Source organism: Phodopus roborovskii, unplaced genomic scaffold (genome assembly GCF_943737965.1).
Source record: "Phodopus roborovskii unplaced genomic scaffold, PHOROB, whole genome shotgun sequence".
Taxonomy (NCBI): Eukaryota; Metazoa; Chordata; class Mammalia; order Rodentia; family Cricetidae; genus Phodopus; species Phodopus roborovskii.
In genome coordinates, this window is record NW_026126410.1 from 13,173,377 (window position 1) to 13,186,470 (window position 13,094).

The 13,094-nt window shown below is 38.0% G+C and overlaps 1 protein-coding gene across 6 annotated transcripts in view; it reads right to left on the reverse strand.

The window, feature by feature from the left end:
- Positions 1–3,073: 3,073 nt before the first annotated feature.
- Positions 3,074–13,094, reverse strand: part of Clcn3 (chloride voltage-gated channel 3) — a 75,942-nt gene continuing 65,921 nt past the window's right edge. For 4 of the 6 annotated variants that reach the window (XM_051182473.1, XM_051182467.1, XM_051182471.1 and 1 more), the window contains 3 exons: positions 11,897–12,113; positions 7,432–7,507; positions 3,074–5,846 (listed from right to left, as the gene is read on the reverse strand). In XM_051182473.1, the coding sequence (XP_051038430.1) occupies positions 5,691–5,846; positions 7,432–7,507; positions 11,897–12,113 (449 nt within the window). In that variant the 3' untranslated portion in view covers positions 3,074–5,690. The remainder of the gene's footprint in view (positions 5,847–7,431; positions 7,508–11,896; positions 12,114–13,094) is intronic. The other 2 variants (XM_051182470.1, XM_051182472.1) reach the window with 1 other exon arrangement.

Consider the following 13,094-nt stretch of genomic DNA (forward strand, 5'->3'; position numbering starts at 1 on the left):
AAATGGCACTCCTCTTAACTTTCCAGAAATTCTTTAGTTTCTAAGGTACTTTTTGAGTGCTGTCCCCAGTGTTAACATGTTTAAATAAAATAGTGCTTGTCCAAATTCAAATAACCATCTATTAACCAGAAATATCAGACTAAGAATAAAAACACTATGCTTTAGTGATGTGGTGGTCCCAAATATATAGTTGATAAGATTTTTTACATGTCCTGAAACCAATATGAATCCCAACAAGATTTATCAAAACCAATGAAATGGGAGAGCCAGCTTTTCATCCACATCACACAAACAAGCCTAACATGGAATTGTATCTCCAGAAGCTGTGCCAGCCTATGAGAGCCAAGTTAGGAACCCAACAGAAGATATGTCTGTGGAATTGCAGATTAGCTCAACCATAGAGTACTTTATCTAAATGTGTGGTTTGTTCCCATCGTCTTCTAAACAAAAGTATGTATATGGCAATTACAATTTGAATGTTTGTGGAACAGCAATGAGGGCAATGAGATAATTGATCTTTCAGCTACTAAACACTTTTCATTCTATTACAGAATACCAAACCTTCCTTTGTTGACTTTTTCCTTTACTAAAGGCACAGTCCCTTTGAATTCAAGACTAAATATATTTACCTAGGATCTGGCTGGAACACATTTTAAGTGCCTGAGCACATTCATGAATCACCGTAAATCAGTATTGTTAGCCAACTTAAATCCATGTTCTTACTTCTTGGGCTCAATAATGGAATTTCTGTTAACCTTTCAAGTATTTGAGTATGTTCAAGGAATGGATTGCTGTGGAGGTGGGAAATGGTACTTTGTAAAAGGGATCTAAATCTCACATTAACTCAAGGTTGACCTTAATGTCTTAACAGCATTGTCTCTAATTCTTTTATTGATCTAATGTACTGATTTTTCAATTCCGTTTTCTAGACTAGGGTTTGACAAATTTGTAGCTTGGCAGTACTAATAATGAAACCTCATCACAGTTCCAAGCATCCTATTATCTAAATACTGCCCCCAACTTCTTATCTTCATTCCTCTAGTATCCCATTTTTTTTTTCAACCTGACTATAATCATCTTCACCCAGCCTGAAGGTTCAGTTCCCATCACTGCATCCATCCCATCCATCCTCAACTCTGTTGTATTTATGTTAGTACCCTAAACCAAACAGTCTATATTTCACCTGAATTCTACCAAGAGCTGGTGAGGAGAGGGGGATGCTATCATGACATACTGAAGTTATTTTAACCTCGGATGGCCATTTTGGATGCTCATGGATCCTAGTCCTTTCTCATCTGTGCTCAGTCTCCAATATCTCCTCCATCCTCAGTTAAATGTCGCAGAAAAAAGTGCAGTCAGAACAACTTAACAGACTCAAATGTATATGTCTCACTTTGTGGTCATGATCCCATACTCTTTAGTCTACACAAAGACCACTTTTCCCTCACCCCCATAATTAGCTTAATTATGTAATACCCTATACCTTAAAATATGATCTCACATTATTCTTTCAATCATTGCTGTCACCAATGGGGAAAAACTATATTCTGCATCTTTAAATCACTTGTAAGAGACTCCTGAAAACATCACAGAAGAATCACAAGTCTCTCCTGCCTAATAGACCATTCCAATGGTACATGCCTCCATTCCACTTAAAACAATCAGGTTATCAGTCTGCTCACACTGGCCAACTTTCAGCCCTTGCTTTGCCTGTCAGTATATAGCTGGCTGCTGAGGGCTCCTTGAAATCACTTCATTTGGTTTAGCTGTTTTAATAGCACCCCTTCCCATCTCATTGGCAATTTTCTTTTGCTCTCATTTCACTCTTGCTCTCCTGCCTCTTTGTCCAAACTTAAACTCATGTAATTTCATCCTGTTTCTGGAAATATACCTCCCACTTAACTCAAGGTGGACCTTTCTCTTTAACTTGAACCTTCTATACATCAGTTTCTACTTGGAATCCTCCAAGAGACTAAACTTGCTACTGGCTAGAGAGCTCAGCAGTTAAGAACACTTGCACCCATTTATTCCAGAAAACAAGTTCGGTTCCTACCACCCACATATGGTAGCTGACAACTACCTGTAACTTGAGTTTCCAGAGCATGTGTCTGCACACACATGAAATAAGGGGCCAGAGAGATGGTTCAGTGGTTAAAGAGCAAGACATGTACTGCTCTTAACAGAGGAGCCAAGTTCAGTTCTCCCACCTGGTTCTGGTCCCTTGCATACCTGACACATTCCCACAGTATAAATAAAACTTTAAAAAAAAAAACACACACACAAAAAAAAAAAAAAAAAACTTTGGTATTGGGCTGTTCAGGTACGCATATGGCCCAAGTTAGATCCCACATGATGACTGGAGAGAACTGGTCACTGAAGGTTGTCCTCTGACCTCCACATGTGTGCTGTGGTATGCTCATGCCTCCATTTACATAACCACAAAATAACTACAACTTCATGTGTAAGCCCCAGGAGGTGATGACCTATTCTTCCTTCATCCTTTTCCAGTCTGTGCCATTCTGCCATCGTGCTCGCCCTTGAGCTCACTCTTACATACTGAGCAATCCATTAGCAAATCCTGCTCACCAGCACCATCCCTAGAATCCTAGCAATTCCAGAGCATCACAGTTAAATTCCATGGACACTAAGTGGAAAAGGACATGATAAAAGATTTATCCTGGCCCTCTGATGCTCTCTTCTTAACTAAATGCTTAATATCAGGAGACTGAAATTTCATGTGTTTCTTACTGCTGTTTTAAAGCAGATCTGTTAGTATATTTCTAAATAAAACAAGTAACTTACTATCTTTGTGCAGACAGTATAAGTTTTCTTCTACAAAACAAAAACATTTGGAAATGGAACTGGAATCTTTTGTGTTCATACATTCTCACCCCAGCGCCCTCCTCCGGCTCCTTGCTCACAAAGCAGAGAGGGAACAGCTTACCCTGACTGAAGCATCGAAAGCACCATGCTTTTGAGGCTGTGTGTGCCAGGCACACTGGCTCACACTGCAGAGCACAGCTGTGCAGGAGAGGGCTGCTGGTACAGGTGCAATTAAAGGCCAAACCACACATTGAAGTAGAGATTTTAATAGATTTTTCTTATTAACTCATCACAGTAACCATCTTTACTGTAATGATACGCAGCTTTACTATACTAGTATAAATAAAAACAGATAAATACAGCTCTAGGCAACATCACAGATTAACAACTAAGCATTCTTCAGAAACCAAAACCAAAAGCAATTATTAATAAGAGATGCTGACACCTTTGCCCATTTTCATCATACCTTCTTAAAAAGGGTACTCAAATAAGGCGCTGTACTTAGTTATATTGGTCAATAAGTTTGCCAATTAGCTAGGCACATGTAGTTCATGGTTTCCACTATCTTATTTGGTTGAGAATCAACCAAATCTTAATGTATGAAAAAAGAAAAATAGAACAGATGGTAATACCATAAAGAAATAAAAACCTCCAAACCTCTGAACACATTAAAACCACAGCACATTTTTTTTCCATGTATTTTAGCAGTAGGAAATAGAGAAATGTAACAAAGAAGAAAATAAATGCTTTAATATGTACCCTGAAATGTCAATCTCTGAAATAAGATGGGTCATGAGAGCAGAATTTGAAAAGGAAATGTGGAAAACAAAATCATGTTCACTTTACTGTGTGAGGCTGCCAGGAAACTGGCTTCTCCTTTGAAGACTTGGAACCCAGAAAGGGATGAGTCACCCATCAGCCAAGCTAAGGAGTCTGTACCCCAGCAGTGCCTCGCACACTGCAAATATACTTCAAGATCTACAGAACTATTATTAAAAATGAGGGTACTCTGTTCATCCAAAAAACAATGATGGGGGCTAAGAAAGATCTTGAAATCTGCCAAAAGAAGTAAAAAGACAAAAATATTGTTGGCAGATAGCACAGCTGAGAAACCTTAAAAGCTTGGTGAACTCTGGATCATTCTAATATGGCTTCCTGATCTTTTAAGTAATCAAGATCATACAGACCTAATGTGATCTCACTGATACTGGAAATGGCTCATTGCCAGTTGTTTCAGAAAATGTCTGTCAGCACAAATGCATTTGCCCTTCAAAAATGCATACTCACAGATATCTGGGCCAATCTAGCGAGTAAAGTGCCTTTGCCAGTAGTGAATTAAGACCATGATTAAAACACGAATTTGCAATAACAATTCCCAATACTCTGAGGTACCTTATAACTAATCCTGCAAAAATGTGCACCATAGCTATTCAAATCAATCATCACTGAACACTTCAGGTAAGGTCACCTACCCAGTGATTCAAAGGTTATACTCAGATTATGATTTCGTTTTCATTTTCGCTTGAAAGGTTTGGCTTTAATCTACTAGTAGTAATTTAAGGGATGTTCAACGTTCTAGTTTGTGAGTCAGAAAGGACAAGTCAGAGGGCATAACCCAGGAAATGGCAGTGAGAACTCAGAAGGTATCATGTGCACTCTAGATCACAGAGAAGTGACCACCTCTTCCAAAACCCCTGTGCCCACTGTAAACTTTGCTCATACTTCCACATTTGTAAGTCAGAATTAGTCTATTAAAAAAAAATCACATTAAAAAGGTAAAATTATTTAAGTGCAATATTAACTGATCTGTATTTTATAAATTTTAATCCATAAAAATATAAATAAGAATGGTAAATTTTTAAGAAAAGAAATATACATTTAGTGCAAGTTATGAATTACATTTCATCCCCAGTGTCAGCAGTGAAACATCCTGAAATAAAAGAATAATCTAATTTCAAGAAAAAAGTTCCAGTGTTTAAAACATGCAATTAATACCAGGTCCAGCTAAACAGAGTACTCCCGTCTCTTCTCTGTAACAGCAGCAGCATTGTTTAATTATGCTGAACAGCACTGTACATCATAGTAGGAATTTAGAAATAGAAAATTTGCATAAGAGTAGGTGACATTATCTGAGAGGAAAAAATAAAACTGATTAGAGTCAAGTTTCTTTTTGATTCTGAACCACACATCGCACAAGCTGGGGGATTTCATTCCCATCTCAAGATTTTACCTGCTTGGCCAGCAGCAGTGTGTGTGCACACATTTCCAAGCCTCTAGTGATGGTACGAACTACATGGTTAATGGCACAAGAAACATTCCCTTCTTGTGATGAAACCTCAGTAAAATCACAGTACGTCTCAATATGAGAAAGGACACACCAATTTAAAGAGGTTTTCTTAGAGCTCAAAAAAGGGGGCGGGAGGAGAGAGAGAAGCTCTTTTGGAATGTAGAAAGGTAATGCTTAACTATACATTTCATGAGTTAAACAGAACAGTTCTGATATAAAAGGGCAAGACCTTGCAGTCATAATAGATGGCTCAATTCACAGTAATCCCTCCAGAAACAGGGACTGAGAACACGTCTCTGTGGTGCTGAAGGACAGCCAGAGGCTTGAGGATTCCAGTGAAGGCTCCATGGAGGCTCAGGCCTGCACTCTCACTGCATAGCCTCAGCCAATGCAGCCAGTGCAGAGCAACATGAGATGAATTACTGCTCCAGTCACTTAGGGAAGTACCTCACTCCTTTTCTTTCTCCCTCCCCAGACAATCACTCTGGTCTCCCAGCATCATTTGCAAACCAGGTTGCAAAAGCTCGGCTTGTATTTCCTTTCCTTTTTTTAAAGAAGAAAAAAGTGGACGAGTCCCTCATTAAAGAATTGTGCTATTCAACAAACGAACTTCCTCTTCTGTCTCCTCTCTCTCATCTACAGAACTCAGTTGAACATTATTGAAGCGGGGTCTTGGTTTGCCGTCTGGGCCATATGACGGAGGATATCTTTTTTTGTTATAATGCCAAGGAGGCGCCTGAAAAGGATAAACAGAAAAGATCTATTAAAATAAAAGGGAAAAGAAAACAGGAGCTAAATCTATAATTTTTGTTTTGTTGACAGGAACAGATAGCCAAGCAAGCAGGCTGATTATGCATTTTTTTAAAAAAGTGTTTTAAGGTAAAGACAATGAAATTCCCCAGAAACCGTCCTCTGGCATAAAAAGTACTGTGGTTCTGAGGTCCTTCCCACTGGGACTGAGGACTACAAGCCTCACTGACGCAGAGCTATTTTGATTCATATATGCCAACAAAAAAGTAACAAAACTGGGAAAACTGGGAAGGTGTATGAATAGGAAATAATATGTTTCCAGTTTGAAAAAGGAACCATTCCCATTATATTAGTAAACAATTTAAAAACTCGACATGTTATAGAACCAAAAATTTTAGGAAATAATTTTCAGATTACCCAGTTGTATGCAGAATATTCAAGGAAGCACATGAGATGAACTAGATAAGCAGCAGTCAGCACAGAGCTATAACTCCCAACTTCAGATGCAAGAATAAGCCTACACCACAACCCAGGGCTCTGAAAGCATACTCATGTTCTGTTTTCAATTTTGTGCTCCCCAAAAAGAAGATACAGTGCTGTTATGAAAGTGTTAATGCTTACATTAAAAAGTAGGTGAAAATCAAGAGGCAATCCTGAAAGATTATTATAGGGAAAGCAGAAAGCAGAATGAATGAGTAGCTACTATATTGAGGTTAGTAGTTTTTAAAAAAAGGATGCATGAAACACTTGTGAAATATTAGCATACAACAGGAATACATACTCAGTTGTATACTTAAACAAATGGGGACAGGTTTCATATAGGTATGACAATTGCAGGGCAAAATAATTTGAGGCATTAATTGTTAAAGCCAGACAACTGGTTATGCGTAAATCAAAATTTATCTGTAATCAATGACACCACTAGGATATAAAGGCTGATAACACAAAAGCTACTTTGATGACAATCTACAAGCATCATACAAAAGGGGCACATACATGCCCAGTGTACAGTCCACTAATGAAATGGCAGGACACACATTCTAACTGAACATACACAAGGGGTAGCAGAAAAAGGGCTAATGCTATGAACACAGATATATACAGTGTGTGCTGGTTAGTGTGCCCATTAAAAATGGTCAGCATCTCTACTTGCTAAGCTCAGTTAAAGTCACAAAGGAGCTTAGATTTGCCACAACACTACCACAGTCTGGGAAGCATAAAAGAGAGTGAAGGGTAGGGGGACAGGACAGGCATTTTTTTGAACCAGTCAGGAGTCTGCTGAGACCGGTGAATCCACTAAGGTAGACAGATGTTTCATGTTTAAGAATGTCCAATAATGTCTCCTTATTCAGCTACCAGACTCCCTGCAGTTCTCCAAGTTTACCTAATTTTTCATGGATGTTAACTTCAGCTCACTTTCTAAGAATGGGATTTTAGACAGTGTATCTAATTCATCTCACAGACATCTGCTGAGATACAAGAGTGCCTGGCAGCATGGTGGGGTTTTTTGTTCACAAGTTTCATGCCTCCTGACTTAAGGTGTCTAGTGAGGAGAGCTGACAGCTAATCACCAAGGGCTCCACGTGCTGCTTTAGTTGCTCGAGATGTTCTAAAATGTTCTTCTTGGTGATGATCCCCAAGACAATCCTGAAACAGATTATTATGCTAATAACTGTGAGAAATTAAATTGAAAGAGGTTCCAATCATACTGATAAAGAATGAGAGAAGGAAATAAAACATAACCATAAGAGTGCTTTCTCATGAACTTGAGATAAAAATAAGATTTAAAAATCTAAGTTCCATTTTCAGATTACTAACTTAAAGTGACAATACTGTTTCTAATGGTGTAGTTTATTGTTTTTTAAATCAAAAAATAAAAATATGATAAATTTTAACTATAATGATGACTAAAGCTAAAAGTACAGAAGAAACTTGACACATAGCTACAGATCTCTAAAACTGGGAGATGGGTTTCCTTGTGTGTGAGCTGAAGCATGCAGATTGAGTTTGAATTCCGTAAGAGAACTTAAATCTCCTAGATTTTTACTATTTATTTGGAATTCCAATTAAGGAAGAGCATATTTAAATACAACTGACCTCATTTTCAGGAACTGAATCCCATTTCTTATAATATGTTAATAAATATTTATGAGTAGAGGTCAAAATTACTTTTAATGCATATTTTCTCTAAGCAATTATTTCTCAGTTTACAGTTATCACATCTTACAAAATGATTTTCATAAATTCTCATAAGAATACCTGAAACTAGACTTTTAATTATTAAGTATCCTAATGCTTATTTTACAACAAATAAATGAATCTGACTGTAATATGTAGTGGTATAAATTCCAGAAGCCCATTTCAAACATCTTCAAAATAATCAGGCACCTCCCTGGTGATCTATCTACTTAAGTCAGTTTCCTGTTAAGCCACCTTGGAAATTTCTGATTTCTTTTTTGTTGTTGCTGTTGGTTTGCTTTGTTTTTTCAAGACAGGATTTCTCTGTGAAGTCCTAGCTGTCATGGAATTTGCTCTATAGACCAGCCTAGTCTCAAACTCAAGATCCAGCTGCCTCTACCTCCTGAGTACTGGGATTAAAGGCATGCACCACCACCACTGGCCTGATTTCTTAACGAGGGTCACTATGAGACTTCAAAGCAATCCGGCTTTCAACAAATATTTACCCTCACAATACAGTAATGGCTATACTGGAGGAGCAGGAAGGGTAGAATAAAGGCAAACATAGGTTCATGTGTTCACATTATTTTCTTTAAAAAGATGTAGTGAAGTTTTCAGAGTATGGGAGCAACCTCTCCAAAGCTCAAAAACTATACTGTATAAAATGAGCATTTGATCACTAGAAAAATATTTTTCAGAAAAAGCTTTGAGGGTTCTTTTTTCTTTCCTTCTTTCTTTTCTTTCTTTAGCTCTGGGGTGGTGGTAAATATGTTCAAAGTACATTGTACAAGTGAAAATGTAATGAAATCCAAGATTTTGTACAATTACTATATACTAAAAAAAAAGGATTAAAAGGATTAAGCTATAAATTCAATGGATTTTATGGTTAGGAAATGTGAAATTCTTAGTATTTAATTAAATACAATATCAATTTGATTCTTGTGCATGCTTTGTGTATCCAATTAAGTAGAATGATTTCAGTTTATCATTTGTATTAGTAAGCTTGGTGACTGTGTGACAAAATGAGGAGAGTAACACATTTGCCAAGGACCAAGAAGCCACCTCAGGACACTTACACAACACCTGCAGATTGACAAGGTGAAGAACTTTTAGGAGGAGCAAAACCACACAGCTCCTCTCCAATAGAGAAGCCTGACGAGAACATGAGACCAGTTTCAGTGTCATTTCCCATTGTAAAAGATGAAAGGAAAATCAATGCCAAATGTTTACTTAAGAATAAGCAATGTTTCATTTTGAGCTAACAAATAATGATGTGGAAATTCACAGGTCAGAGACTGCCATTTCCCAAAGTATGTTCCAAAAGACAGTAATCCCAAGAGTGCATCCTATGTCACCCCACCAAAAAATGGTTGTATTTTCGGGCAAGTTAGGCAAGCTATGATTCCATTACTGACTGTTAGGGAATCAAAGAACATCAACATCTTCAAAGTCCTGAAGTTCCAAAGGGAACCTCTGCTGTAATTTATTTCAATACTTCTCAAACTTACTTGGTCACAAAAATTTCTAGAAACTAATATTGCCATCCTGTTTGTTCTGTAAACTACTGGGTTCTGAGAAGTTCTGTTAATATCATATATGGAACAACACTGAGCTGATACCACAGTTCAATCCGTTCTCATTACTTCTCTGTTCTGTTTTCCTCTTGCACCTGTGGTCCGAAGTCTGCTGCCTTTTTCTTCCCTCAAATAACTACTTTCCACTGCTGAGGAACGCATGGCTACCTAGAATTGCATGGTCTTCACATCAAATGTGCTGTCTGTTCTGTTTTAACCACTTAACTTTAAGAATAAAACACCCTTCCACTTAAGTGTTCACAAACAACACAGTCAAGAGTTGCTTTTTTTTTTTTTTTTTCTGAATACAGTTATTTTCCGTGAAGAAATAAGGAAAATGTGATCAAGGCTGTGAAACATGATTTCCCTGGAGAAGAAAGCTCCATTACTTACACTGTCAGCAGCAGCAACAGCAGATAAAATGTATGTAACTAACTTTTGTCCCCTAAAAATAATTTAATTCTTTGGTTGGTTGGTTGGTTGGTTTGTTTTTTTTTTTTTTTTTTTTTTTTTTTTTTTTTTTTGTGAGACAGGGTTTCTCTGTATTGCTTTGGAGCCTGTCCTGGAACTCGCTCTGTAAAACAGGCTGGCCTCAAACTCAGAGATCCGCCTGCCTCTACCTCCAGAATGCTGGGATTAAAGGCGTATCCCATCACTGCCTGGCCTAATTTATTCTTAAGTATTTTCCTTTCCAGGATCTATACTGCCAAAACCCTCTCAATTAAGCAGTAAGGTGAACTATGAAAATTAAGCTACACAGCAGGGCTTTGTGGTCATAGCTCATCACCACTTACAGAACAGCAATGGTGTTTGTCAGTACAGAAGAGAGCCCCCACGCCAGGCACTAAGAACTCAAAGTCAACAGTAGCTTATGAAAATTTGCTTTAGTTTGCAATCTAGCCACATGATGATTCAAAGGGCCCAAGGCAAAGCTTTAAGATACACTATTTAGCCAATATTTATTAAGTTTTAAACAATGAAGTTTGGTACCATTTTCTAAATTAGACAGTAGTAAACAAAACTGTAGACTATAGTATTTTATGAAACACATCTCTGATTTATTTATATTATATTCCAGAAGCTAAACACCCATCATGGCTCTAATGTTCGGATTTTCTGCTTCGTTTTGCTTTTAACAGAAGTATAAATATCTACAATACTGCTATTTCTAAGCCAATGTGGTCTATGGTAGAAGCGCAGAAAATTTTTTAAGAGATGAAAAGATCATGAAGAAAGAATAGCCAGTAAGCAGACTGGTCCAGGAGAAGACTATGGAACAGCAGCAGGAGTCTGTGAGCTGGAGTGCTACCTGAAACAAAACACCTGCAAATACGACCCCTCCACCCAGTGTGCAGAGCTGCAGAATTATGTGAAAAAGGATGAACTTGTTCAGTAAATTGCCTTCCTTTGCTTTTTTATTATGCCTGCTTCGCTAGAGAGGGGTCATGTGTTCTGTTACCCACGTGTCTTATACAAACTCTTAAAAAGATAAAATGTGCTGTGATCCTCTAATGTTTTTGGTACGGTATTTAACCAGCTTCACGCTATTCAGGGTGATCCTTCAGTTCATAATCAAGAAAACCATCTGTTTCCTTTTCCTAGCGTTTCCGCTCCACAACTTCACATGAAACACTGCTCTAAGAATTCCAACAAGTCACCAGCAAGGAGGCACATGCCTGTAATCTCAGTGCTTGTGACAGTCACACGGATCGCAAACTCCAGACCGCCTCCAGCTACTGTAAGGTCCTGTTTCAGCAACAAAAATAATTAAGTAAAAATTGAAGATGCTCCTAAGAAAAATAATATAATGAAAATAAAAGGCTCTAAATACATGAATAAACTGTATGTCATTAGTGGTTCGGTTTATGGGTCGGATTTGTTTTGGAGAAGGTAAAAAGAATAAAGAAAAAGAAAGAAAAACAGTATGGTTAAACTGAAAATTTTCATATATTATTTCATTAATGATAAATACTGGCTCAAATAGCACATAGCAAAGTATCTGGGGAGAGATGTAGACAAATGAAACACAAAAAGTAGTTCTGCAATGCTCCCTGAAGGCTGAGCCTAGTATCCCCAGGAAAGAAACACCTTAAGCTCAACAATCTCTTCATTCTTCTCCAGCAAAGAGCACAGAGCTGATGGTCCTCCTTACTCTTCAGGCCAAACCAAACGAAGTCAGACATGCCCACTGGGGGACCTGACTCACACTCTGCCCTGAAAAGACTCTATTAGTAAGGACAAGTAATTCTAGGGAAGGAACTGACTTCTGTTGTGCTGAACTTACCCGTTGTGAGTTACTAGGCACTGCCTCAGACCCAGCTTTCGGAAGATGTCTACCACAATCTCCATTGGGGTGTGGTCTGTTACTGTAAAAGGGCTCATATCAAGGATGCTTCTCAGTTTTAATGGCCGAGGGCTTTCTGCTGGAAGAGATGGAGTATGTTGTGCAAAACATACCCGAGAACTACCAACAATACCTTCTTGTTTTTTTCTGGCACTTTCTGAAAAACACAGAGAAGAGCAAACATTTTCAATTGATTGGTTTTCTTTTCTTACCTGCAACTTGCTCATTTGACATTAAAAACGTAAGTGTGTTATGACTTCTGGTCCCTTTCCTTTTTCCTATCTTCGACTTGAAAGAGAATTAACTGGTAAGGCACTTGTTAGTTAACTTTTCCTATCTGACTGAAAGGGAACCTGACAATAATTTTCTACATCATGGTGCAATTTTCTTCAGTGGCGCTGAACTGTTTGCTAACTAGAGACAAGGAAGCATGTTGAAAATAAGGCATTTTATTTAAAACCTGTACACATCACAAGACTGTTTACTACAGAATCTGTCATCAACTGAAGCCCACCTACACTGAATGTAACTTATTCCACACTGGAGATGAGATTGAAGACTTTCACCCTTGTTATCTCTGCTCTACACTCCACCACTGTGAATGAGCTGGCTCTTCTAACTACAACTACACACCCAAGTAAATAAAGACTTGTGGGCTCCCCCTACCCCCGAGATAAGGTTTCTCTGTGTAGTCATGGCTATCCTGAAACTAACTCTGTAGACTAGACCAGGCTAGCCTCAAACTCAGAGATCTACCTGCCTCTGTCTCCCTAGTGCTGGGATTAAAGTCCCCCACCTGGCTGGGCTGTTTATTTATAAAGGTTCTATCAATTTCTCCTCCCCTCCAATGTGATCTGTCCAGCTGCCTGTTTCTTCTTCCATCTTTTAGAGCCCAAGACAGAAAGTGCAAGAGATCACACACAAGAAAACAGAAACCTGTAACATGAACAGAATATGCAAATGAAATAGTCTATCAGCTTTATGCTTGGTTTTTGAGTAAATATTAACTAAAAACTATGTGTGTGTAAATATGGAATGAGATATGATAAAAATATTTTGCACATGAATTTTGCTACAAAAATATTTATGTCAAAATAATAAATACCAGTCTGCCTGAAGAACAGAGAATATTAGTGCT